Source organism: Pseudonaja textilis, chromosome 18 (genome assembly GCF_049901715.1).
Source record: "Pseudonaja textilis isolate UNSWEBS1 chromosome 18, rPseTex1.2, whole genome shotgun sequence".
Lineage (NCBI taxonomy): Eukaryota > Metazoa > Chordata > Lepidosauria > Squamata > Elapidae > Pseudonaja > Pseudonaja textilis.
The window spans coordinates 141,772-165,938 of record NC_142007.1 but is presented as its reverse complement, the minus strand read 5'-3'; the positions used below and the strand labels follow the sequence as shown (position 1 = coordinate 165,938).

The following is a 24,167-nucleotide window of genomic DNA, read 5'->3' as shown; positions in this document are numbered from 1 at the left end:
TAACTTTCGCGATTCCTTCCCTGCGCCTGGCATAACCAAAAGCCTCCACCCGGTGGCAGGCTGTCATTGCTCTGGATTTTCTGTACTTCGCCTGCCATGAGGCCAAAGGGGGCTGGGGGGCAGGGAGGGTGTCAGGTTCAGTGCCAGGGGCAGCCCCACCCGCTCCCGAGCCCTGGCAGCCTCCTGGAGGGCTGAGCTACCACCCCATGCAAAGCTCGGTTGGGGGAGAGGGGCACCTCAGCAGCAGGCTGGGGGAGGCTTTGGAGGTGTGCAGGGCTGTCCCCTTGGGCTCCTCCCCCCCCCCAGGCCGTTCTTGACAGGTGAAGCATGTTCTGCTCTTTGCCTTGCAGGGAACACGGGACTCCTGGGCGCCAACCTATTCTTCGAAATGCTGTGCACCCTCCCTGGGGTGAAGAGGCAGCCCGTCCCCCAGAAGGCTGACTCTCTGAATAGAAGGGGGGGTCCCTTCGCCCCCCCTTGGAAACAAGCAGGATCGGGAATCGGAGGCTGGTTGTTTTCCGTTTTTACAACGTCAAGTAGCTAGTCCTCACTGGTGCAGTGAAAACCCAAGGGCACTGGAGGGGACAGTGGCAGGAGGCCGGATCCCCTGCAAGGAAAAGCTGCAGATTGGCTGAGTCCGTCCCCTGACCCCCCTCACCAAAGACGACCGGAACCCAGATTCGTGGAAGAGAGGCAGCTGCCCTCTAGAGCCCCCCACCCGAGCCCCTGAAGCGGAGGAACCGGCCCCCTCAGGGAAGCCCACCCAGCGCAAAGGTTAGGCCAGTTTCCCCAGAGACAACCCCCCCTCCCCACACCCTGAGTGACGGCACCGTCTTGTGGCCAGACATTAAAATAAGTTTATTTCAGCTTCAAACTGGTTTCAGAGTCCTCAAGCCAAGCAAACCCCAACTAAAGGCAGGGCTTGTTCACAGGTACCCGGAAAGGGGAGGGGAGGAAAGGCTGCCCAATAAATTAATTATTCTCCAACCCCGCCCCTCCTATCAAAAGTGCAAATAATCCATCCCTATTCTTCCAAGCCGCTCCCCTGCCTGGCCCCCCCCTTTCCTTCAGCAGGTGGGAGGCAACACAGGGAGGGGGAGGGAAGAGGTGGGGGTGGGTGGGGGAAGGCCCTGAAAGGGGAGGGGCTGAAGGCTCTGGGCTGCCTCCTTCCTTTTGGCTGCAGGCCGCTGGGGGTAGTGGGGGGAAGCGCTACAGAGTCAGGCCAGCCGCCATCGCTTGGCAAGGGAGCTGCCTCGGCTTTGGCACCGGCCGTTCGAGGGCCCAGGTGGCCCCTCTGTCCCAAGGGGGGCGGGGGGGGCGAGGGGGGCATCTACCTTGGCAAAGCTTCACCCTGCGTGCAGCTCCCCCCCCTTCTCCCCTCCCCCGCCAGCCAGCTTCCGTCCTCAAGGGATCTTGTCTCACACACCGGCGCACACACACACACACACAGCCTGAAACTGAGGTGAGTGGGGGGGGGAGCCAGTGGGGAGAACAGAGACCCAGAGGAGGCATGCTAGGGAGCACAAAACAAAAGCCCCCCCCCCCCCTCGTTCCTCTATTCCCCCACCGTAAAGAACCCCTGCAGACACCTCTGCACCGGCCTGTGGGGTGGGGTGGGGTGGGGGGGATTGTATTTCCCAATAGTACCGAAAGGCCTCCCCGCATGGAGAAAGCCAGCACCTCAAGGAGGGGGCAGAGTTCCCTACCATTCACCAGGAGTTGAAGGGGAGGAGAAGCTGCTGCCTATCGCCTCCCCCCCACCCCCCCCATACCTGATCCAGGCAGGATCTGGACACGCAGATCGGCTCAAAGGACCCCAAACAGCCCCCTGCCCGAAAGAGACACGGACGCTGCCCCCCCTAACCCTAACCCGAGGGGCAAAGAGGCAGCTGCACAACATTGTAAACAAAGGCAACCGAAACGGGGCTGGCTTCAGCCAGGGAGAGCTGGGCGGAGGGGACCCCAGTCTTCCTGCCCGGCTGGCACCAGGTGGACGGGGGGCGGGGGCGGGGGGCGCAGAGCAGCCGGCTTATGGCTCTGGATTAGACATCCTGACCCGGACAGCCCCAGGCGGGAGGAGGGAAGCGGCGGCTCCTGGACCTGCGTGGGCCCTGGCCAGGCTCAGCTTCCCCAGACTGGAGGGGTGAGATGGCAAACACCCCCCCCTCCCTGCCCCCAACTTAGACTGCCTGTCCTGTTAAACGATCAAGGGGAGCCCCTCCCACCAGGGAAGACACGCCAGCCAGAAGTGGCAGGGGGGGGGGGGCAGGCAAGTGAGCCCATCTTCGAAGGAGCAGTGGCCATAAGAGAGTCCGTCCGTCAGGAGATCTGGCAGCGGCAGCAGCGGCGGCAGCGGCTCCTGCAGACCCTTCGAAGGCTGGGGAAGCGGGCGGGGGAGGGCAGAGGAAGAGGAAAGTCCCCCACCCCAGCCGGGCTCCCCTGAGGCAGTCCGGAGTATTTGGAACCCGGGGGGGCGGGGGGGGAGCAGTCAGTGCAGTTTCTAACTCACCGGGCCTAGGAGAGGTCATCTAAACGCTACAGTCTGTCGGATGCCCGAGGGGCTCCAGGGGCTCCTCCTTCCAAGCCTGCAGTAACGCAGCCACCTCTCGGCCATTCGGGGGGGACGGGGGGACTTTAATGGGGGTTCAGTCCAGGGCAGGCCAAGAGGGGATGTAAAATCTCTGCAGGGACCCCTCCAGCAGCCGCTCCATCCAGAAGGACAGCCGCTGCAGCTTGCTCTTCACGCCCCGCAGGCTGCCCGAGGAAGAGGGCCTGCCCCACGCCTCTGCGGGGTCGGCTGCCTCGTCCTCGCAGGGACCCTCCTCGGGCTGCGGGGGCCGGAAGAGGCAGAAGTACTTCCTGTGGCCGTTGAGGGCCAGGACGTAGCCAGCGTAGTCGCGCTCCAGGAAGTGCTTGTCGTACTGGTTGGGGATGGGGGCCGCATCCTGCGCAAACTCCAGCACGCACTCCAGCCACTCCCGGTGCTTGTCCAGGCTCAGGAAGGAGAAGTGGAGGCAGCTGCTTCTGCGGGGGGTGGGAGGGAGGGGGTCCAGGGAGGTCATCCAGAAGAGGCCCAACCCTGCCCGCTAGGGGCTGGAATCAGGCCGCCCGCCCCTTCCCTCCCAGGCCTCATGGGGGCGCTCACCCCGTGAAGGTGAAGACCTCCTGAGCGAACCTCTGCAGCAGAGGGGTCTTGGTGGCGTTGGAGAGGATGAGGACCACGTTGATGTGGCCAGGCCTCAGCCGCACCAGGTTGCTCGTGTACGTGAGGTCCGTCAGCTCCGTCACTTTCACCGAGTACTTCTTGGGGATCCTGCAAGAGAGCGCCAGGCCGTCTCCGCCCAGGGAGAGCGTTGGGGGGGGAGGGGGGGGGCGATTCAGCCGCATGAGAGGCAGCCGGGATCCTCAGTTGCCTTGTTAAACAATGCCCACCCACCTGTCTTCCTTGGGGAAGCTCGTCTCGTTCTTCTCGCTCTTGGGGGAGGGTCCTCCTTCTTGGAGGGGGCAGGTCCCTCTCGTCACTCGAATCGCTGGAAGAGAGAAGCCGGGGCTGGTCCGGGGGCTCTGGGGTCCTGCACGTCTGGACCCCCCCTCCCAAAAACGGACCGAGGGGCCTCACCTGAACGCCTGCACGATCACCGTCCCAAAGAGGATGAAAAGTGCCGAGAAGATGAGGGACAGCAAAGGCATCATCTCCCGCCTGGAGGAGGAGAGGGAGGGCGGATGAAGGGGGCCCCCCTTGGCCCCCGAATGGAACGCGAGGGTGGGGGATCCAAGCGGCCTCTCTGGATCTCACAGGGACCTCTAACTATGGGGGGGGGAGCCCCGTCTACTGCTAAGGGTCCAGGTGCCCCCCAGGTCATGAGGGGGTGCAGAGGGGCCCCCATTCCTCCTCGGAGTCTCCCCTGTCTTGGCAAAGAAGGACTCCGCTGGGGGCCTTTCTACCTTTTCACCAATCTTCCCAAACTGAGGGCAGCAGGGGATTATGGGCTTTGGAGGAGCCTGGCTCAGGAGCCTGGACACGCACCAGTTGCTGCGGAAGAGGCTCTCCCAGCAGTCCACGGCGTAGTCCACGGCAGAGTAGGCCCACCGGAGGAAGAAAACCTGCCACGGAGAGAGGCCACGCGGGGTCAGCAGAGAGGCTGGTGGAGGGGAGGGGGCAGCCCCCGTCCCTGGCGGCTGCAGCTTCACCCAGCCAGGCAGCCTAGCTGAGGGGCCTCCCTCCTTCCAGGGAACAGTCTCCTCTGGGTGTCCCGTCTCCCCCCAGAAATCAAAGCCGGCCTATGGACTACCGAGAATTCACCAGGCAAGAGAACCCACATTTTTCGGGTTCTCCGCCAGAGGCCGAGGGGCTGCTGGTCACCGGGGTCCCCGCCTCTCCCCCCGCCCCCGAGGGCTTACAGGCGCCAGCTCGTCCGTCAGGTCCGCCAGGACAGCCTGGGCGGAGAGGAAGGAGGCGTCCATCCTCAGCTGGTCCAGGAAGTCCAGCAGGGTGAAGGCGTCCTCCTCAGTGCCCGTCCAGGGATCCTCCAGGGCCCTGTACACCACCTGCCCGGCATTGGTGCGTCTCTCGAGGATCAGCACCTGCGAAAGGGGAGGCCGCGGGGGAGGGTGTCAGAGCATCCCCTTTCATCAGCGCTTCTGCCCCTCCGGCACCTCCAGTGGGGCTGCCCAACCCTTGGGGGAGAAAGGGACCTTTCAGGCTGGCTTGGGGGGAGCAATGCAGGCATGCCCGTGTCCGTTCCCCCCCACCCCCATCGCCAGGCAAGCGGGGTCCCCGGAGTCCCGAGCGAGGCCAGGGAAGAAGGCAGACTGACGTTGGCTGCCGCACTGCTGGGGAAGGAGGAATGCGGGGGTGGGGGCTGACGGGGGTGGGGGCTGACCCGGGTGGGGGCAGGAGGCCAGCTCACAACACTCACAGCCGACTTGGCCTGGGACCAGGCGACCCCCGGGAGCAGAGTGCGGACGAAGTCCGGCTGGTAGTCGCCGTAGATGTGGGCAAACCGCAGGGTCTCCTTCGTGTTGGCCACGGCGAAGGCCAGGAAGGCCTCGTAGCCCTCCACGTACTTCTCCCCCTTGCCCATGGCCAGGACCACGCAGTACCTGCATCGGCACAGGGTGCCACCACGTAGAAGCATGAGGACTAGCTCCGTGGCAGGAGACGCCCGCCTGTCCCCCTCCCCCAGGCTCTGGGCTCCACTTTGCCAGCCACCCAGGTTTACTCATAGTTGGAGGTCCTGGACTCCAACTTTGGAGTCTGGAACCAGCCACCTCGAAGCTGGAAGCCCCCCCGCAAAGATTCTGGGAGTTTCATCCCCTCCCCCTTGGAGGAGATGGGAGCCGGAGCGCATGTGTGCGGGTGGGGGGAGCTCACTTGTGCTGCCTGTGGGATTTTTTCACAGGGCACAATTCCCGGAAGAGCTTCTGGCTGGTCAGGCGGGAGGCCAGGAGGAATTTGTTCTGGGACAGGAAGTCATCGATCAGCTGCTTCCTCATGTGCCGGGCCTGTGGGAGGAGAGGCAGTAAGGCCCCCTCTGGACATAAGGCCAGGCCTCAAGGCCCCCCGACCCCCGAGGGGAAAGAGCCCCAAAGGCTCGGCCTGCGCTGCGCTGCGCTGCGCTGGGGGTCCCGGGGGGCCTACCTGGATGACGTCGGCCGGCTTCTCCACCTGCTCCTTGAAGACCATCATGGTGGGCGTGTAGACGTTGATGTTGTACTGCCGGGAAAGCTCCTCGGTGCCCTGGAGCCCCACGTAGACGTAGCCGAAGGAGAGGTAGTCTCGGTACGCAAAGGCCGCCAGCTGGAAGGGAGCCCTGGGAGTCAGGAGCCCCGGCAGTCCCCTCCTCAGGGCATCCCCACGGCCACCGAAGGAGGGGAGGGGGAGCTGTGTTCAGGGTCCCCAGGCGGTGGAGGATGGGCCTTTTAAATCCCCACGCTCCGTGCTTTCGCCTCCCCCCCGACTTCTGAGCGCCCTTTGTGGCCCCTGAAGCCCCCCGTGGCTTCAATGGGTCCAGAAGAGACGCCCTGTTGAACGGTGGAGGAGGGCAGATTGCACAGCCTGGGCCCCTCCCCCTGTCCCCCAAAGGGGGTCTCCCCCAAGGCCTGGGCTCCCCCCGCAAGCGCTGGGGTTTCAGAGACCGACCTTGTAGAGGAGGGGCGCCAGGGGCGTGTGGTCGAAGAGCAGGACGTGAGGCTTGTTTTCCTTCTTCCAGCTGGACAGGAACCGGACGTAGTTCTTGTCTGTAATCTGCCGGTTGTGGCGGGGAGAGGAGGCCGTCAGATCCCCCCCATCAGATCCCCCCCGCCAGCCGAAAGGGGCCCACGGAGGTGCCTCAGGCCCCCCTGGATACTGATGCGGCCCCCTGGATTGGTCAAAGGCGTTTCCCAGCTACCTTGCCCAGGTGAGTGAACCCTTGGAAGAGACTTAGGCCCAACCTCTCCCTGCGCAGGCTCTGCAGCTGAGGGCGGCCCAACCCGCCCCCTCAGGCCCTCCCCCTTGGAAACTGAGTGGGGGGGTGGGTCTGTGGGGAGGGGGCCGCTGCTGACCTTCTCCACCAGGGCCCCAGGGAGCAGGCTCTCCACAAACTGACGGAGGTTCTCCCGGACGACCGCGTTGTGAAAGAAGGTGACCTTCCCGTTGATCAGGCCCAGGATGGAGGGGGTGCTGTGTGCTCCCAGGTGCTGGGCCAGGCGCCGCTCGTAGCCCGCATGGATGACGCCGATCCCCACGCCTGGCAGGGGAAGGACGGAGCCCTCAACATGGGAGCCAGCCCACCCAGGGCCTCTCTGCCCGGAAGGAGCTGAAGCCTTGTTCCGGACAGGCTAACCTCAGACCACCTCTGACCCTGGCCCAGAGCAGCCGTGGCAGGTGCCATCCCGAAAGGCAACGCCCGGCCTCGGCCTCTCAGGGTGCGCAGCGTCACCTCACCCAGGCCCCCGACGGAAACACCCCCCCCCCGGCAACACGCTCTCCCTCGCTGCCTCCCTCTCTGCCTCGGGCTCCTCACCCAGCACCTCCAACTCCTGCACCACCTCCTTCCAGACCGGCTCGATGTGGACACAGCTGAAGCACCAGTCGGAGGTGATCTTGATCAGGTAAGGCTTCCGGAAGCTCTCGGGAACCACCTCGTTGACGTAGTGGGAGAAGTGCAGCAGGTACTTCTCGTCGGTGGAGTCCTGGTGGCGCTCCGAGTTGAAGGGGAAGTGGAAGAAGGACTCGTCAAAGTAGAAGCTCTCGTGGAAGGGGTGCGCGTGGCGGTGCGGCGCCTGTTGCTGCTGGTGCGGGAAGCCCTGGTTCTCGCCCACATCGCCATAGCGGTCAAAATTCAACCGTTTCTCCTCGTTGGACAGGATCTGCGTGGGAAGACCGGGCTCTCATCCCCTTCTTCTTCTTCCGACTGGCCTTCCCCCTCCACACACACACACACACACACACACACACACACACACAACCCGCAGCTGTCCCTCTCACATGTCTGCAGACTTGGACCCACAAACTCCGACCTCCATACCTCGTAGGCTTTGCTGATTTGTATAAACTTGTCTTCCGCTCCTGGGTCTCTATTCTTGTCCGGATGCCTGGAAGGTCAATGAAAAAAGATCAGCAGCGGCTTGAGAACGGACAGCTTTACAAAGTTATGCACGGTGGGCGGAGAGCTCTACTTTTAACCTGACCATCTTTAGTTCCTGCTCATTTTGTCATAGTTAGGTAACTTTGACTTTGTTTTTAATTTTAAGAGCCCTGGTGGCACCTTTAGAATGCAGCATTGGGTTGGCTCCGTCTTCCGTCCTTCTGAGGTCGGTAAAAGGAGGATTCAGCTGGTCGGGGAGGGGGCAATACGCAGCTAATGCTGACATCGTAAACTTCTTAGAGAGGGCTGTAAAAGCCCTATGAAGTACCATATATGGCTACACGCTATTGCTTTTGCCAATTTATTGCTCGTATATCATTTCAAGAAGATGGACAATAAAAGGAAAAAAAAAGAGCTACAAGAACCCACTGGCATTTAATGAACCACTAAGCATCCCAACGTGCTTTTAACGGCTCACCCATTTCCCCACGACTGGCAGTTGGTCAGAGCAAAAGCACTGAAAACCCCAATTCGTCAGGCGAGTATTGGATAACAATCACTTTAGTTCTCTTCAGAATCAGATTACTCCGAATTTGATGTACTCACCATTCCCGGGCGAGTCTCTTGTAGGCTTTTTTAATATCCACCTGGCTCGCAGTCCTGCTGACGCCCAGGATCCGATACGGGTCAAAATCGACGGCTGACAAGATTTGCAAGGCCAGGACGAGGAAGAGGACCAGCACCAGGGAGAGGCTGAGCCTTTTCATCTCCATCTCCTTTCCTGCAGGGAACCCGGCCGGGAGCCTTCCTGGGGACAAGGAGAGAGGTCAGGGCCTGCGGGGGGCCTCCCAGATCAACCACGCACCCCGTCATTACCTGGAAAGCAAAGCATTTCTGACCCTCTTGCTTATCTGGAGACGGTTTAATTCCTGCAGCTAAAAAGTATTGCCAACCTTCTCAAGTTCTTTATAATAACCTCAAAACAATGCTGATATTCTACAGCACAAGACAGACGGAGCCATCCAGGGGAGCAGCGCAAAGCGGATAGTTCTTTTTGTGCAGGGTGAGATGGATACAGCAGCCTTTTGTCACCAAGGCAGCAGGCGCTAGTGGAACGTTCAGAAAAAGATTCCTTGAATAAAAATTCACACCCAGCCCCAAAACTTCCAGGTTCAGCTGAGGAAATCTGCCCTCGCAGCACCTCAGGGCTGTTTTTCACACAGGACGCCAAACCGGACAGACGAGGCGCCTTGATCCAGACGTCCAGCTTCTGTTGCTCGTCGGCAGGTGGACGGACTGCAGGCCAGGGAAGGAGGCCGCAGGAGGCTCCTCGGACGTCTCGGCCCCCGGGGTCGCCGGCAGGAGGAGAGACGGTCCAGGGCTCTGCTGGGAGGGGTCTCCGTCCCCTCGGGGCAGGGGGCACCGTGCCCTCCGCAGGCTGAGGCTTGCCGGGTCTCCTGCCTCCGCCCAGGGAGGGTCTTTCGGGGCTGCTCCTGCCTCCAGGGGTCCAGGCAGCCCCCCTGTGGGGGCTATTTTGTGGCCTCCATCAGAGCTTTTGAGGGGGGCAGCCAGGGACCCTCAACTTTTTTCCTCCCTCCTCGGGGGGGCTAGGATGCCCTGGGGGCCCTTGACGCGCATGCGCAGAGCCTTCTCTCTCTCTCTCTCTCTCTCTCTCTCTCTCTCTCTCTCCCGCCCCCGTCCCTTCCACGGAGGGCCCGATCCTGGGCGGCTCCTTCCCCAACCTGCCGCTGAGGGGCTTCCGCTCCTTCGGAATCCCGCCAAGAGGAGGGGGCCCGACCCACCCACCGCCGCCAAGGCTTCCCAGGCCCGGCCCTCCCGCCCCGTTGAGTGGCTCCTGATGGGCCAGAGGCTACGTCGTCCCCTCCTCCCCTGGCCGAGCGACTACGAGATGCCCCGCCCGGGAGGAAAGCGGGGGTCGAAGGGCGCGCGCAATACCCACCGAGGGCTCCTCTTGTCTCCCCGGTCCCCACTTCCGGCTCGGCGGCCTCGTCACCATAGAGACGGCGCAGACGGCGCTAACTTCCGGCGTGGGGTTCAACCCGCCTCCCGCACGGATCCGGGGGCGGAGGACGGGCAGAAGCGCGCGCATGCGCAGCAGCGCCGTTTCCCCCCACCGGCGGGCGGCCATGGAGGAGACGGACCGGCGGCGGCTGCTTCGCTTCCGGGTGCGGCTGTTGACGGAGCTGCGTCTGGAGTCGCTGTGGGCGCCGCTGCTGCGCCGGGACCTCTTCACCCCGGACATGATCGAGGAGATCCAGGTACCGCGCGGCCCATGGGGCGCGGCCAGGGGTGTGAGGAGCAACCGGAGGGTCCTGATGCCCGGCCGGCCTCTCCGGGCGAGGCTGATATGCGAGGGGGGGACGGGATCCCCGTGTGGCCATCTATTCGTGTCCCAACGCCCCCCCCTTCTCTCTCTCTGCGCCCGCGCAGGCGGCGGGGACGCGGCGGGACCAGGCGAGGCAGCTGCTGAGCGACTTGGAGACGCGGGGCCGGAGGGCCATGGGGGACTTCGTGCTCTGCCTGCGGGAGAGCGGCCAGGAGGCGCTGGCGGAGCTGCTGAGCGACGGACGCCCCCCGGAGGGACGCCCTGACCAGTCCCCGAGGCACTCGGAGGTCCATCATCCCCTGCCCGGAAAGCCCCCCTCCGCCCAGCCCGGTAAGTGGGGCATGTCGCCCCCCCAACACCCCCTCCATCCTCCACGCCCCCCAGCAGCAGTGGGGGGGGGGGGTTCTGTGGTTGTTTGGGGGCAGCATCACCCGTCGCTGGTGGTCCTCGGTCCTCGGCTTACGACCATTGGTTTAGTAGCCGTTCAGATTGGTCGCCCTTCGTTGTCGCTACACAACACACACGCGCACATGCACACTGAGCACCTTCAAGCTGTGTGGGCCAGGGAAGGGAGGAACAGGAAGAAGGGAGCTGTTCTCACCTCTCGCCCAGGGAGCCAGCCAGAGTCCCGCTAGCCTTGGCTTCAAGGTGCGGCTTGGCTCAACGCTTTTGTGACGGAGGTTGCTGCACTTATTTCCCCTTCTCCCTCCTCTTGTAGGCCCCGTGGAAGAGCAGCCCCAAAGGGATTCTGAAATGGTGAGTTTGCTCCTTTCCTGGGCAACAGGGTAAAGGTTTCCCTCTCTCCAGCCTTCCCAGGTGCTGAGTTTGAGCCCTGGTGCCCACATAAAGCTCCCCCCACCCACCCACCCACCCGCAGTGGGGGCTGCCTCTGGAACTTCAGCAGGCGGGATGGAAGGCCTGCAACTCTCCAGCGCTTTGCTTCTCTTCAAATGAGCGTTGAGCCGTTTCCTCCCCTGTAAAGGAGACTTTGGTTTTTCTGCCATCCTTCTCACAGGGATTTCTGGATTTTTGTTTTTTGTTTTAATTGTTGAAATCGGGTTCTATCTCCCTGGCTGCCCTCACTTCCCCATGTGAAAAACTCACAAGGAATTTCTTGTCTCCTCTTGAGAAAACCCTACCCAGAGTCGCCTTGTAAGGAAGGCGGGCAGCGTAAAATCTCCAGCGAAAGTTTTATCCAAGATTTTATCCTCCAGTCAGAGGCCACACTTGGGCTAAGGGCAGCTCGAGGTCGCTTTGCAGTGGTGCCAAGCTGGAGTAACTCTCTGATGTGTCCTGACAGGTTTACCCCCTGAATTCTGAGCCTTGCGGCTACTGTCTCATCATCAACAATGTCCATTTTGACAAAGACACGGATTTGAAACATCGCCTGGGCTCCAACATCGATCGCCAGAGGCTGGAAAAGAGATTCCAGGCACTTCATTTCGAGGTCTTGACCAAGGAAGACCTTACAGCTCAGGTGAGCATCTAAGTTGGGGCTTGGAGGGAGCCTTGTAGAGAGAGGAAAACCATACTACAGAACAAGAGAACTTGTCTGGGTCCAGGTGGTTATCTAGCCGCACCCCTGGTTGCGCACAAGGACCCACACTTCAGAATATGGCTGTAGTAGTCTGGGCATCGTGCAGGGTCATCTCCAAGCTGACCTCATCCAGCGCTCCTTCAGAGGCAATTTATTTTTAATTTGTGACTTGAGGTTTCTGTACAGAAAAAACAAACTGTTTAAGAATAAGAACTAGAAAAGGGTTTTGAAAAACAGATGAAGTTAAAAGCTGTATTTCTAGAATAGCAGTGAGGGCATTGTTTATAAATAAACATAAAAAGTAGCATATAAATAAGTAATAAAATGGATCAGGAGCGTCTGGCCTGCCGGTGGTGGCCTAGTTGAGACCCTCCCCGCTCAACTGCTGTCAAATTCCTGTCTCAAAGGGGAAACTATCTCCCCCTCCTCAAGATCTGGATTCAGCTTTGGAAACGGTTGTAGGGCAACGGTTCTTCTTCCTTGTTTCCACTGCTTGTCAGAAAGAGGCCGAAAGGAAGTTGGTCTTGCTGGGCAGGCTGCCTTTGCTGCTGCTGGGCATCCTCAGTGCCTCCCTCTCCCTGCCCCACAAAAAGCTTTAGACGTTTTATGGCCGCCGTTGTCCCAGCCCCTCAAGTTTAGAGCTTGCCTGAGAGAGATGTCCGACGTTTGGCTCAACCTGCCTTCTCTGGGAACACCCTCAGGAAATCGCCAAGGAGCTGCAGGGCCTGTCCAGGCGTGATCACAGCGGCCGGGACTGCTGCGTGGTGGTCATCCTCTCCCACGGCTGCAAGGTAGGCGTGTGCCCAGTGTGCGCTTGGTGCAGGATGGTGGCGTGCGGGAGAGTGGATGGGCCGTAACTCCCCTTTTCAGGCTAGGTTGTAACTCTGCCCTGTCTAAGCGACCTGCCCCCTCAGAGCTTCCCTTCCCCGGGGGTCGCTCCCAAGAGTCACCTGGCCTCTTCCAGAGCTACCACATCCAGATTCCAGGCGCCATCTTTGGGACGGACGGGCAGCGCATCCCGGTGCAGAAGGTGGTCAGCTATTTCAACGGCTCCCACTGCCCGAGTCTGAGGGGGAAGCCAAAACTGTTCTTCATCCAGGCCTGCGGAGGAGGTGAGGGGGGGTTTCTCCTGCAGAAACGTAGTGACCTTTGATTTCCAGAGGGAGGGGCCACGGGGCCCAAACCATCACCTGGGAAAACAAACCTCTTTGCCTCCTCAGAGGAAAAAGACGAAGGCTTTGAAATGGAGGCAGACACACCGCCAGGCCGGCGTGAAGGAAAGGCTGTGGAGTCGGACGCCACCCCGATGCCAGGGCCAGGAGGAGATTCTGATGAACTCGATGCCACGGCTAGTCTGCCCACGGACAGCGACATCTTGGTTTGCTATTCCACCTCTCCAGGTAAGGGGAAACACTCGGCAGTCACCGGGGAGGCCCCCTCCTGTGCCACGGATGGGCACCACTTCACCTTCCGTGGTCACCTTTCAACTGTGAGGACAGGCGGGTTCTGACATGCGGCACTTGTGTCCCAAAGGCTACGTCTCCTGGCGGGACATCCAAAGCGGCTCCTGGTTCATCGAGGCGCTGGATCACGTCTTGGCCGAATATGCCCACCGGGAGGATCTGCCCAGCATCCTCATGAAGGTACCTTTGCCAGCCCTCTGGGCCTCCAGGAAACCCAGCAGCTTCTCTTCCCCGGCCCAAACTGGGGTAGGAAGCGTGCAATGCCTTCCTTGTCCTAAAGCCAAACTGGGTGGTGGTGGTGGTGGTGGTGGTGGTTCCATCCCAGCGAGATGGGGACCCAGGTAGCCCTCTGCAGGACCCCATTTCTCACTCCCCCCACTTTGTTTCTCCAGATGGCGAACATCGTCGCTGCCAAAGTTGCGGGGTCTTACAAGCAAATGCCGGGTCACTTCAACATGCTTCGGAAAAAGTTTTTCTTCAGGGTCTAACAAACTTTTTGCTGGTTCTTCAACGTTCCTGGGACTTGAGACACATTTAGACACACAAGGAATTTGTCTTGGTGCATATGCTTTTTACGTACACTGAGACCATTTGCACCAAGACAAAGTCCTTGTGTGTTTAGTCTCACTTGGGCAATAAAGAATTCATTTCTGGAGATGTGTTTTTGGTGGGTGTTTTTTTGACGTTTAAGGCCCCATTTTGCCATCTGGTGCCTTTCCAGTGCTGTGTTCCATGGCGAAGACCCCACCAGCAGGCAGAGAACCCAAATATCCCCCCCCCGTCCCCTCCCCTGTCGGCCAGCCTTTGGAGTTGCATGGAAACCTCATCTTCACTGAGCTCTAATGGAACCGATGGGAACCAGGTTTCTACTGTTTACATTTCTCTTCTTCCTCTTTTTAAGAAATCGAGATAATTATAATGAGAAGGGGGTCCTAGAAATTGTTTTTGAGCCACAAGTGTTCATCTTTTACAAAAAACCTTTAAGAGATAAACACGGTGTCTTAAATTGTTTAATTATTCAAGGGAAAAGCAGTGTCTCATAATCTTTTTACATCATTAAATATTTAAATTCCTGAGCTCTGTATCCGTTTCTTATTTCATCTGTTCTTGGCAGCTTTCGTGCATCAAGGCTGAATCCCCCCAGAAGCAGCAGGAACTTCCAGGGTCTCCCTGGCAACAATACCCAACCCAGCCACTGGAGGCAGCACCCACTGATAAACGCATGATGCTATTTTCTTTGTGACACTAGTACCTCATTCAGCCACCAGGGGGCATTGGTCTTTGGTCATATGCCCTAACTTTATGTGCCCAGTACTCAATTCAGCCACTGGGAGTGGGGGGGCACCATCCACAGTTCAACACTGACCTACATTCTCTTCTATTGATTCCAATCTCAGTTGTGGTCATAAATTGAGGACTGCCTGTATTCCCAGACATAACGGTGAGGAGTCTTGGGGGAGGGGGCAGGAGAAGTTATAAACTGGCCCAGTAACGGCACTGGGAAAAAGGGGACTTGGGAGCGTTTCTCACACGAACCGTGGCCGCCTCTCTGGGGTCCAGATTCTGGCGACTAACTCAGTTATGACGGTCGCAGTGTCCCGAGGTCACGTGATCCCCTTTTGCAGCTTGCTGACAAGCAAAGCCAATGGGGGAAGCCAGATTCATTTAACAGCTGTGTGAGTACCTTACCGACTGCAGTGGTTGGCTTAATGATGGTGCCAAGGGAGGTGATAAAAAGGGGGCAAAACTCTCTCAACCGATATCTCGGCAACATGTATGTTGGGCTCTGTTGTGGTCTTAAGTGGAGGATCCCCCCCCCCGACCTCCTCCTCCTCCTCCTCCTCTGCGCTTTGCCTGACTGGGGTGGCTTCCTTCCTCGGAGGGGCCATTGTGCGGCGGCTTCAGTTGTGGTGAACAGGAGAGGCAAAGCCACACACAGACAGAGCTGGAGGTGAGTGAATGGCCGGGAGGAGCCCCGGGCTTTGGGGGCCAGGAAACGCTACAGACACGGCCCTTCGGGGTGCCAAAAGGTTTTATTGAGTGTTTATTTCTCGGTATCGGTTGGCCAGGAGGCTCAGCCACAGCTCCTCAGTTCTGAGTCATCTTCTACGGGAGGGAAAAGACAAAGCGAAGGGACTTGTGTTCACAGCCGCTCAGCGGGGGCTTTTTTCCTGGACAAATCCTGGTAGGAGCTGCAGCATCTGCCCCCAAACCCCACCTGACACCTTCCCAGCATAACCAGGCCCCATTCCTCCCCCCCACCCCCGGGAGAAGCAGACCTACATGGTGTCTCCTTGGGGTGAGCGACGTTAGCAGCAGCCGTAGCCAGACGACCCCTTTGGCAGGAGACGCCTGGCTCTTTGGGGCCTGCACTCTGCGCATGCCCCAGCCCCAGAAGGGTCAGAGCCAAGCCTATTACGGAGGACGCTTTGTGACCTCATGGCCATAGAATCTGGGTCTCCCCGACTGTCCCAATGCTCTGGAGGGGGGCGGGGCTCGGAGTCCGTGGGGAAAGCACCCTGCCCCCACCCCCCTCACCTGGGTGATCCAGGCGATGTAGCTGGAGACCCGGGTGAAGACGGTGGGCTTCTTGGCCGTGTTGCAGCCGAGGGCGGACCCAAAGCTAACGATGCCGTGCACTTGCCAGGAGCCGCCAATGAGGCAGTTCAAGGGCCCACCGGAGTCGCCCTGAGGACAAAGGAGGGCAGGCTGGCTGCAGGGACGGGAGAGGCGCAACCACCCCCCCCAACGGGGCTGCGCCTATGTCCCCGTCCTTTTACGCGCTGAGGGTGCGACACCGGATTGCGCTGGGTTGGATCCCAGCTTCCTGCCAATCCAGCCATGAAGCTCTGCAGGTCCACGCAGGACTAGAACCCAGGCGGCTGCGGCTGGTCATGAGTTACGTTAACCACTCAACTCCTTTGGCCGCCCCCCCCACCCCCCGTCGTGCAGGGGAAGCACACCTACATTGCACCCCGAAATGACGCCGTCTCCCCCCGCGCAGACCATGCTGGGCTTGACCATGGCGCCCCACCAGTCCTTCTGGGTGCAGGTGGCGTGGTCCACCACGGGCAGCAAGCCCTGCTGAAGGGTGTCCGCGATGGGCCCGTTGGCTGCAAGGGAGGGAGAGGCTCAGAGGGGCGTTAGGAGCCCAGGGCAGCAGCCCTCGGGGCTCCCCCTCCCTGCTCTGGGGGGCAGCTGCTGACTCACTCCAGAGGCGGCCCCAGCCGGTGACATAGCAGGGGAAGCCCTGGGGCAGCAGCAGGTCTGGGGCAGGCAGGCAGGAGGGCTGGATGGTGTCGCTGAACTCGACCGGCTGCGCCAGCTTCAGCAGGGCGATGTCGTTGCTGCAAGAGCGACAGCAGAGCACCAGCGTTGAGGGGGGGGTACCCCGGGAAGGAGAGGGCGAAGCAAGCCCCCCCTCCCCCCCGGGTCCCCCCCAGCCCTCCAGAGAGACTCACATGATGAAGAGAGAGTTCCACTTCTCGTGGACGATGGCCTTCTCCACCGCCACGGCCACCTCGCCAGCCTCAGCCACCCTCAGGTTCTGCTTGCCCAGCAGGACTCGGTAGGTCCGCTTGGAACTGGAGGGGGGGCAGAGGAAGGGGAGGGAGTGGAGAGGTCAAGAGTCCCGCCCCTTCCCCCCAAAAAAAGACACCCGAGGCGGGGCGGTTTCTTCAGTGCCCTTCAAAAGACAGGGGAGCTTTGGTTCGCTTGCTTCATCCGAGGAGGAGAAAAGCCTTTTTCTCCCCAATTCTGCCCCCCTTCCAGGCCCCCTTGGAGGGGCGCAGGGGGTACCTGATGCAGTGAGCTGCCGTCAGCACCCAGTTGGGGTCAATAAGGGTCCCGCCGCATGTGTGAGCCCAAACTCCTTTCTTGTCATACTGGAGGGAAACCTGAAAGCAAAATTGGGCCAATGGTTACCTTCAAAAAAATCCAAAATTTCACGTCCCTCCAACCTGGATTTTGCCCCTGGAGAAACAGGCGAGAACCCGCGCCCCCTTCACCGAGAGCTCCTCTCCCCGTCCAGTGGCAGGGAGTCCCCCAGGGCAACGCCTGCAATTCCACCTTGTTGGTTCTGCCGTTCCAGACCGCGGCAAGCGAGGACCCCCAAGCGGCTTACCTGCCAGGGCCAGCTATGGGGCCGGACATCTTCGCCTCCAACCACACGCGAAATGTTGGGCACATAGGTGGGGTGGCCACAGCCCCAGGCTGAGGAGAGCAGAGGAAGAAAAGGAGGCCTCTCAGCGATCCATGTCACTCACTAGCACAAGAGCCCTCTGGACAGCTGCCGCCTTCTAGAGCCAGCCCCCCACCCGCAGGGGAACGGACGTGTCCCTGTACTGAGCAGCTCCAGGCGGCCGAGGCTGAGGAGGGGCCGACGGGGTTCCCGGGAGGGGGAGGCAGGGCTGGGGCCCCTCCCCGCAACCACTTACTGTGAGCCACGAGCAGGAGGGCGCAGAGCAGCTGGAACATGGTGGCAGCCGCTGATGTGGGCTCTGGGAAGCACCTCTCCGCATTTATAGCCGGCTCAGCCAACCGGGTGCCATTGCCAGATGCCTCTGACCTTGCCAGGTGATCGCTGGGTCGATAGAGGAGGAGGGCGGCCCCTTGGCAGCCAGGCGGTCATCCTCCGCTCAACGGGGGAGGGTCCCTGCAGCCCTCGGGACGGGTGGAGACCACCTTTGGGGCGCCTGGGAGGGAGAGAGCAGCTCTTCCTGCACCCCCCCAACTGCTGGAGCTGCCCTGGGAAAGCCAACCCAGCCTTTGGCTGCAGCCCCCATGCTGGGGAGCCAGGCTGGGCCAGCTCCTCGGGGGCCCCAAGGGCAGCTCCTGGCCTCGCTGGGTAGGGCGCCCCTGACCCAGCCCCAGAGGCCTCCAGGCATGGGAGAAGCAGCAGCTGCCTCATCCAGCCTGGCACAGCTGGTGGAAACTTGCCCCCGGCAGGCCCTTCCTCACCTGTCCGCTTCCCACGGGGGAAAGAGGAGCCGTGGCCAGCCCCCCCCTGCCCCCGGTGGCTTGTGGGATAAACCACAATCCAACCTTCCTAGTGCCCGGCCAGAAGAACCTCACACGCCTGGCCCAGAACCACGGAAGCCAACGTCTCTGTAGCCCCCCTGGGAATATTTGGGTGGGGGGTTTGATTCACACACCCCCAGCAAGACATTGAAGCACAAACGGCGTCCCAAGTTTGGCCTCGGCTCCTGACATGGGTGGGCACGGCAAGCCTGGGTGCCCAGGAGCGGCCTCCATCCCGAGGAGGCTAGGCAATGCCAGCTGGCCTCCACTTGGGGTGGGGTCTGTATCCAACTGCCCGGCCCAAGCCCAGCCGCTTGGCCGGCTCCGCCCCAGCCCCCTCCTCTGCAGCAGACTGGAGAGGTTGCTCGAGTCAGTAAGCCCAGCCACAAGATCAGCGCAGAGGCATCAACCGCACTTCCTGGTTGAATGCCTCCTGCCCCCCACTTCCCCCCCACCACCACCACAAGATAGAGAATCCGGATACCACAATGAGCTTATGAAATATAGTGTTGTTTTAATTATATTTGGGTAAAAAAAAAGTATACCATACCACTGAAACAGAGCATGTTGTGAGCCCAGAAAGGCCACCCCTCATCCGCAAGTGTTGTGGCAGCCGAGGAATCCCAGGGCCAGCTGCACGCAAACCCTCCCCAGCCCCAGGAAGCAGCCAGCCGGCCCTCAGGGGCCCTCGGGGCACCTTTAGCCCCAAAAACACAAATTCAGCACAAAAGCAAGCAGGCAGGCAGGCAGGCACGGAGAATGAGGGTCTGGGGGATGGGGTGACCCCCCCCCGGGGAATAAACCCCCAATAACAGCTGGACCTGAGGCAGATCTGCCTGAATTGTGGCTTGTTGAACAAGCCAGAATCAGAGTGGTTCACACCTCACACCGACTTCTTAACCATAGTCTGGCTCACACACTGCTACAAAGCCCCGTTTCGGTGGGTTGGGTCCTTTTTTTGCCATCCGTGGCAGAGGTGCCCCTAAGGGGACCCAGCTAGGAAAGAGACCCCCTTGTGGGCAAGTAGCCCCCCCGGAGGGCAGCTGCTTCTACACTCCGGGCATCTGGGGCAGTGGAAAAGGAGCTGGGAATGTCTTCCTCGGCTGGGGGTTGCATTAGATGACCTCTAGGTGCCCCTCCCACTTGGGGGATTTTGACACAGTCCCAGCCCTCCCCGACCGGTGGAGCTCCCGGGGCTGGAGGGTTCACCACTCCACATCTGGGGCCCCACCTGCCCCAAATCTACTTTCAGCTCCTCCCCTCTTCTGTTCTTGCCACCCGAACACTTCTACACAACACAATTCCAGGACTTGGAGCTTATTGTCTGGACACACACACATAGAAACACACACACACACGCACACACACACACGCACACAAAGTACAAATTGACCCTGTCCCGCAGACTCAGTGCCAGACTCCAGCTCCGATCGTCCCAGCTGGGGGGACCCCTGTAAACCTTTGGCTGAGTCTAAGCTCCAAACCCCAGGTGGGAAAGGAGAGTGACGGGGGCCCTCAGGGAAAGCGCTTTAAAGGGCCCCCCACCTCCTCCCCACTCGGCCGCCCCCCGGCAGCTGCAGCCCCAGGACCCCTCTGGGCCCAAGCACAAAGGTATACAGCCCAGGCGACGCACACAAAGACGGCAGTGCTGCCCAAGCGGCGGGGTGGGGGGATGCGTGGGGGGGATGGGAAGGGGCCTCACCCCGCCTCTAAGAGCAAGCCACATCCATGCAACCCCGGGGGGAGGACGGAACGATTCACACGCCGCAAATCTGGGACCGGGAGACACCGAGAACCACGAGACCGACAGACGGGAGACGAAAACGCCGCAAAGGAAACACCGAACAGCTGGCTCATGGGAGGGGGTGCAAATCAGGTTCAAATGGGTCTGGGGGCTCCAAGGTCCGCCTTCTTCCCATGGCAGTTCGCCCACCAACCACGCTGGGTCGCCAGCTGACCGGGGCCCCTCCTGTTCCTGCGCCTCTAGCGGCCACCTGACCCGCAAACACCAGCCGGGGGTCCTTGCAGGGAGGGGGGCAGATGGGCGTGGTGGGGAGGGGGCCGCCCGGGGAGGGGGGGCAGCTACTGCCTGAAGGTGGACTGCAGCTCCTTGAAGGCCTCCTTCCGCTGCTTCAGCTCCTCCGCCTGGCGCCGCTTCTCCTCCTGCTCCGCCTTGATCTCCTCCTCGAAGCGGCTGCCCACGTTCATCGCCTGCACCTGCGGGGACAGGCGGCCGAGAAAGGGGGGTCTGGGTTCATCTATGTTCAGCCCCCCCTTTATCGCTTTCATCCGTAACTCAAGGGCCGACCCTCCCCCTTCCCTCCGCTTTCCCCACCACAACGTCCCTGCGAGGTGGGCCCAGAAACTTTCCAGGCCTGACTGCGCAAGAGAACACCCCCGAGGCTGCCCTCTCTCCTCCCTGCTTACTTTGGCCTCGAAGAAGCTCTTGGCCCCCTTGACGCCCTGGGTGGAGACGTCGATCTCCGAGAGGCAGGCCAGGGCGTGCAGCCCGCTGTCTTCCTCCAGCTCCCCAGCAGCCGCTTTGCGGAAGATGAGGAGAAACTGCAGGGGGGGGGGGCAGGGTTGGAAACAGACCGGAACTTTGCCCAGATTCTGCCCCAGCCCTTGTTCAATGAAGCGGGGGGGGGGGGGACACACACACGGCACTCTCACCTCCCGGAAGCTGAGCTTGCTGTCCACGTCTTCGTCCACTTCCTTGATCATGTCCTTCAGGCCCAGGTGTGTCTGGGGAGCCCCCAGTTTCTCCATCATCAGTTTCAGCTCCATCAGGTCGATGAAGCCGTCTTTGCCCGCGTCGTACCTGGGCACAGGATCCGGAGCAGAGAGCCCCTTAGCCCACTCCCCCCGGCCCTCAACAGATTCCTCGCCCAGCTGATCCCCCCACGGAGATCCCTTGGGGTGGGTTTCCTCCCCCCCACCCCTTTATTTCTGGATATAGGATGCGGGCCTCGTTCGCCCTGCTGCTTGGTGGCATTGGGGCCCAAAGGAGGCTGGGTGGCTTTTCCTCCCCAAGAACCGCCCGGCTGACACCCAGCTGGTTCAGGAGCCCACAGCTGGCAGGAGACATTCCTGCACGCCCCTCGTCCCCCTCCCCGCCCTTCTCCTGGCAGGACTTCCTTCAGCGATTCTCTGGCTGGACTGCTGTGCTGGCCGGCCGGGGGCTCTAGGCGGGGGGGGGGGGCAGGGGGCATGGTCAGCAGTTTGCTTCCTGCCCCAAAGGAGCAGAGCAGCAGCAGATGCCCACAGGCGCAGCCACAAGGACCGGCTAGAGAGAGGCAACCTGAGAGACACCCCCCACCCCCAACCCCACGCTCTCTGGGCCCGGTGGCTTCCTTGCAGGTGTTACCTGGCCCAAACTCGGTAACGTTGCCTCTGGCACTGAGGGGGCTACAAAAGGTCTGCAAGGAAGCCTCCCGGCTCAGAGAGCCCCAAGGAGCCCTGGGCTACAAGGGTTGCCCTTTGTCCCAAGGCTTAGTGCGGGGCGAGAGACAGGAAATAAAAGGAAGGAAGGAAACAATCCACAGATTATTACAGCTTGGCAATGTTGGCCGGGCTTCCCTTCTGCTCCCCCCTCACCTGCGCACTGGGGCCTGTCCTGGTGTGATCTGCCGCCATTTAGTTCAGAACTGGGCAGGCATGTCACTGGTCAGATCCAGGGGGGCTTCGGGGTTCCCAGGTGATCTGGGAGGGAGGGCTTTTCAGCAACCAGGGAGCCAGGAAAGGGGGTGGGCTGCTAACCAGGCACAGCTCTGCTCTTGGGTGTCCTTCCACCAGAGGCGGGGGGCTCCCAGAGCTGCGATGCACAAGGAGCCGGTTAAGCAGCTTCTGTGCAAACTTCCTGCTCGCAGGGGTGCCAACCAGCTCCTTCCACCCCCACCCCGAAGCTGGGCTCCCAGGTGGCAGAGCTGCTTGGCTGAGTGAAGAAGGTCCCGGGCATGACTCCCCACCCCCCAGGGAGCCCTGTCCAGGGTGCTAAGCAGGAGCCGTCTGGCAGCAGCCTGATTTGCAAGAGTACCCGATGGAACTCCCTGCCACAAGGGACCCACCTTCCCACAAACCCAGGACTGCCTGCAGACAGAAGAAACCAGGCAGGAGAGGAACTGCCCAGGCTGCCCACTTTCCTCTGTGCCCTCCTCAATCCCCCCCCCCCCAAGCTGCAGAGGGAAGAAGCGGGGGGGGGGGAGAGAATGGCCGGCTGAGCCGATACCCGGGAATAATAATTGCCACCAATCAAGCCTGACCTCGGGGATGGGAAGCCACCAGGCGATCGGGGCATCAGCCTGCCAGTGATTTCAGCTGCAGCTGCATTTCTTAATGTGTTTGTCTGCTTTATTCTATGTCCGCAGCCGCCTGGTGTCTCAAGTGAGGGCTTCTTCAGCTGGACCCAGGCTGAGTTTCTCCCCACGTTGTCTCTGCCGGACAAGTCAGAGCCCGCAGCAGCCCCTTCGGACACCTGGTGGCCCCCCTTTTCCCCACCCAGGGAGCTGATGCAACGGTTTGTGGGACCCTGCACGACGAGCCCTGCGCTTTGCCAGAAACGGAGACCCTGGCAAGCCAGACAATTTTAAGCCCCCTCCCACTGCCCCAGCCCAGCAACTACAGGTCAGGCAGCCTGGAAGAAAGGACCACCCGCAAAGCTCCAGTATTCAGGAAGACTATCCCTCAAGAGCGAGGCTCCACTAAGCGTCAGAGTCCTTAGCCTAAATGTCTTGGCAAATCTGCCCATAAAACCACCACCAGCAGCAGCAGCAGCAGCAGCAGCAGCCACCCAAGTCCCGGGCAGCCTTGAATGAAATATTTCCCCCTGGCGCAACCTGCCCTCCTTCCTCTGCTTGCCAGCCCAAGCAGAGGGCGGCGGGGGGCACCCCAAATCCCTCCTACCGAGCAGATCGCAGGCTGAAGTACCAGCCCGCCCCCGCCTTTGCAAACGATGCCCTGCCGAAACCTGCGGGGGGAAAAGCCGGGTTTCCGGAGCCGCGGTTCTCTCCTTTGCCGCCCCGCCACCCCTGGCCGGGGAACTCTGCACGTGCCCAGCGGGCGCTTTCCCCGGGATGCCAGCAGGGAGGCCTGCCTGGCGCCTGCCCGCCGCCCCCCCTTCTCTCTGCGTCGCTCCGGTTCTGAAGCCCGGCTTCCCGCTCCCCCGCCGCCGGGCGCGAGAGAAGCGGGGGGGCGAGGGGCTTCCTCTGCAGCCCCCGCCCCCTACTCACTGCCGGAAGAGCCGCTCCATGTCCTTGATCTGCCGGCGGGAGAACTCGCGGAACTCGCCGTAGGGGCTGAAGACGCGGTGGGCGCCGGCCGGCGAGAGCTGCCCGGCCGGGGGGGCTCGGGGCCCCGGCGACCCCTCCGCCTCGCCCTCCTCCTCCTCCGCCGCCTCGGGCCCCGCCTCCACGCGCAGGCGGCGGCTCAGCTTGCCGGCCAGCTCCTCCGTGGCCATCCTGGCGGCGGCGGCAGCGGCAGCGGCAGCGGCGGCGGCGGCAGCAGCGCAGGCAGCCGGGGCGCCTCCCCTCCGCCGGCCAGCCGAGCCCGGCTCCGCCCCGACGGCCACGGGAACAGGGGAAGGGGGCGCGGCGGGCAGCGGCCCCCCAGGCGCCGAATCGCCGCTCCCATCATCTCGCGCCCCAGCCGGCCGGGGGGGCTGCTGGGAGTCGTAGTTCGCGCCGGCCGCCTCCGCGCTCCCCCGGCCGCCTCCGCGCTCCCCCGCCCGCCCTGCTCCGAGAACTACCGCTCCCATCATCCTGGCCCCGGGGAGGAGGAAGCAGCCAGGCCAATGGGGCCAGTGGCCCCGCTCGATGCCCAGCTGGGGAGGGGGGCTCGCGGGCGGAGGGCAGGGACCACAAAGACGGCCGTTGCTGGCTTGGAGGGAAGGACGCACCAAGGAGGCGGGGGGAAAGGCACCCCAAGAAGAGGAGGCCGAAAAACGGCAGCCTCCCTCCGAGGCCCCCCCTGCGCCAGCCTTCGGGGGATGGTGGTTCCCCGAGAGAGACCGGGCCACCTTTGCCGGGAGGGCCCGGGGCGTGGGCCGCCCTTTCAGCCGCAGAGACGCTGCAGGGCCAGGTGCCAATGGCTGCCCCTCCTTCCCCGAAGGGCTCCAGGAGACCCCACCGTTGCCCAACGGAGCTGCAGAGGAAGGACGGGGGGGGAGGGGGCACAGAGGGACCCCGGAGACACACCTGCCCGCTTTCCTGCCGGCCTCCGTGTGTCCCAACACA

The 24,167-nt window shown here is 61.7% G+C and overlaps 4 protein-coding genes across 4 annotated transcripts; 1 reads left to right on the top strand and 3 right to left on the bottom strand.

Moving 5' to 3' along the window:
• Positions 1 to 834: 834 nt before the first annotated feature.
• DNAJC16 (DnaJ heat shock protein family (Hsp40) member C16) lies at positions 835 to 9,606 on the bottom strand. Its single transcript, XM_026720904.2, is given in 16 exon segments — positions 835 to 3,024; positions 3,146 to 3,313; positions 3,437 to 3,478; positions 3,480 to 3,530; positions 3,620 to 3,700; positions 4,028 to 4,104; positions 4,402 to 4,584; positions 4,920 to 5,103; positions 5,375 to 5,505; positions 5,642 to 5,800; positions 6,143 to 6,247; positions 6,547 to 6,731; positions 7,008 to 7,353; positions 7,512 to 7,578; positions 8,178 to 8,379; positions 9,532 to 9,606. Coding segments are annotated over 15 exon segments (2,325 nt in total). The 5' UTR covers positions 8,345 to 8,379; positions 9,532 to 9,606; the 3' UTR covers positions 835 to 2,645.
• Positions 9,596 to 13,994, top strand: CASP9 (caspase 9). The gene is made up of 9 exons (XM_087914930.1): positions 9,596 to 9,850; positions 10,023 to 10,248; positions 10,637 to 10,674; positions 11,219 to 11,395; positions 12,157 to 12,246; positions 12,420 to 12,567; positions 12,676 to 12,855; positions 12,989 to 13,098; positions 13,311 to 13,994. Exons 1-9 carry the CDS (start codon positions 9,680 to 9,682, stop codon positions 13,404 to 13,406), a joined length of 1,236 nt encoding a protein of 411 aa, XP_087771056.1. The 5' UTR covers positions 9,596 to 9,679; the 3' UTR covers positions 13,407 to 13,994.
• Positions 13,995 to 14,935: 941 nt separating this feature from the next.
• On the bottom strand, positions 14,936 to 17,537 carry CTRC (chymotrypsin C). The gene is made up of 8 exons (XM_026720908.2): positions 17,355 to 17,537; positions 17,042 to 17,130; positions 16,717 to 16,814; positions 16,380 to 16,502; positions 16,129 to 16,265; positions 15,886 to 16,031; positions 15,457 to 15,606; positions 14,936 to 15,024 (listed from the first exon to the last, which is right to left on the bottom strand). Exons 1-8 carry the CDS (start codon positions 17,392 to 17,394, stop codon positions 15,007 to 15,009), a joined length of 801 nt encoding a protein of 266 aa, XP_026576693.1. The 5' UTR covers positions 17,395 to 17,537; the 3' UTR covers positions 14,936 to 15,006.
• An 889-nt stretch (positions 17,538 to 18,426) lies between these two features.
• Positions 18,427 to 23,625, bottom strand: EFHD2 (EF-hand domain family member D2). Its single transcript, XM_026720910.2, has 4 exons — positions 23,166 to 23,625; positions 20,611 to 20,758; positions 20,365 to 20,499; positions 18,427 to 20,154 (listed from the first exon to the last, which is right to left on the bottom strand). Exons 1-4 carry the CDS (start codon positions 23,390 to 23,392, stop codon positions 20,020 to 20,022), a joined length of 645 nt encoding a protein of 214 aa, XP_026576695.2. The 5' UTR covers positions 23,393 to 23,625; the 3' UTR covers positions 18,427 to 20,019.
• Between the last annotated feature and the right edge of the window lie 542 nt (positions 23,626 to 24,167).

Coding starts and splice junctions, on each gene's coding strand:
- CTRC (XM_026720908.2), bottom strand. CDS start 17,394: ATGTTCCAGCTGCTCTGCGCCCTCCTGCTCGTGGCTCACA. Junction 16,503..16,716: donor ACGGCAGCTCACTGCATCAG/GTACCCCCTGCG, acceptor CCCCCCCTCCAG/TTCCAAGCGGACCTACCGAG. Junction 16,032..16,128: donor CGGCTGGGGCCGCCTCTGGA/GTGAGTCAGCAG, acceptor CCTCCCTTGCAG/CCAACGGGCCCATCGCGGAC.
- EFHD2 (XM_026720910.2), bottom strand. CDS start 23,392: ATGGCCACGGAGGAGCTGGCCGGCAAGCTGAGCCGCCGCCTGCGCGTG. Junction 20,759..23,165: donor ATGGAGCGGCTCTTCCGGCA/GTGAGTAGGGGG, acceptor TCCTGTGCCCAG/GTACGACGCGGGCAAAGACG. Junction 20,500..20,610: donor GCAAGCTCAGCTTCCGGGAG/GTGAGAGTGCCG, acceptor CCCCCCCTGCAG/TTTCTCCTCATCTTCCGCAA.
- CASP9 (XM_087914930.1), top strand. CDS start 9,680: ATGCGCAGCAGCGCCGTTTCCCCCCACCGGCGGGCGGCCATGGAGGAG. Junction 11,396..12,156: donor AGGAAGACCTTACAGCTCAG/GTGAGCATCTAA, acceptor GAACACCCTCAG/GAAATCGCCAAGGAGCTGCA. Junction 12,856..12,988: donor TTGCTATTCCACCTCTCCAG/GTAAGGGGAAAC, acceptor TGTGTCCCAAAG/GCTACGTCTCCTGGCGGGAC.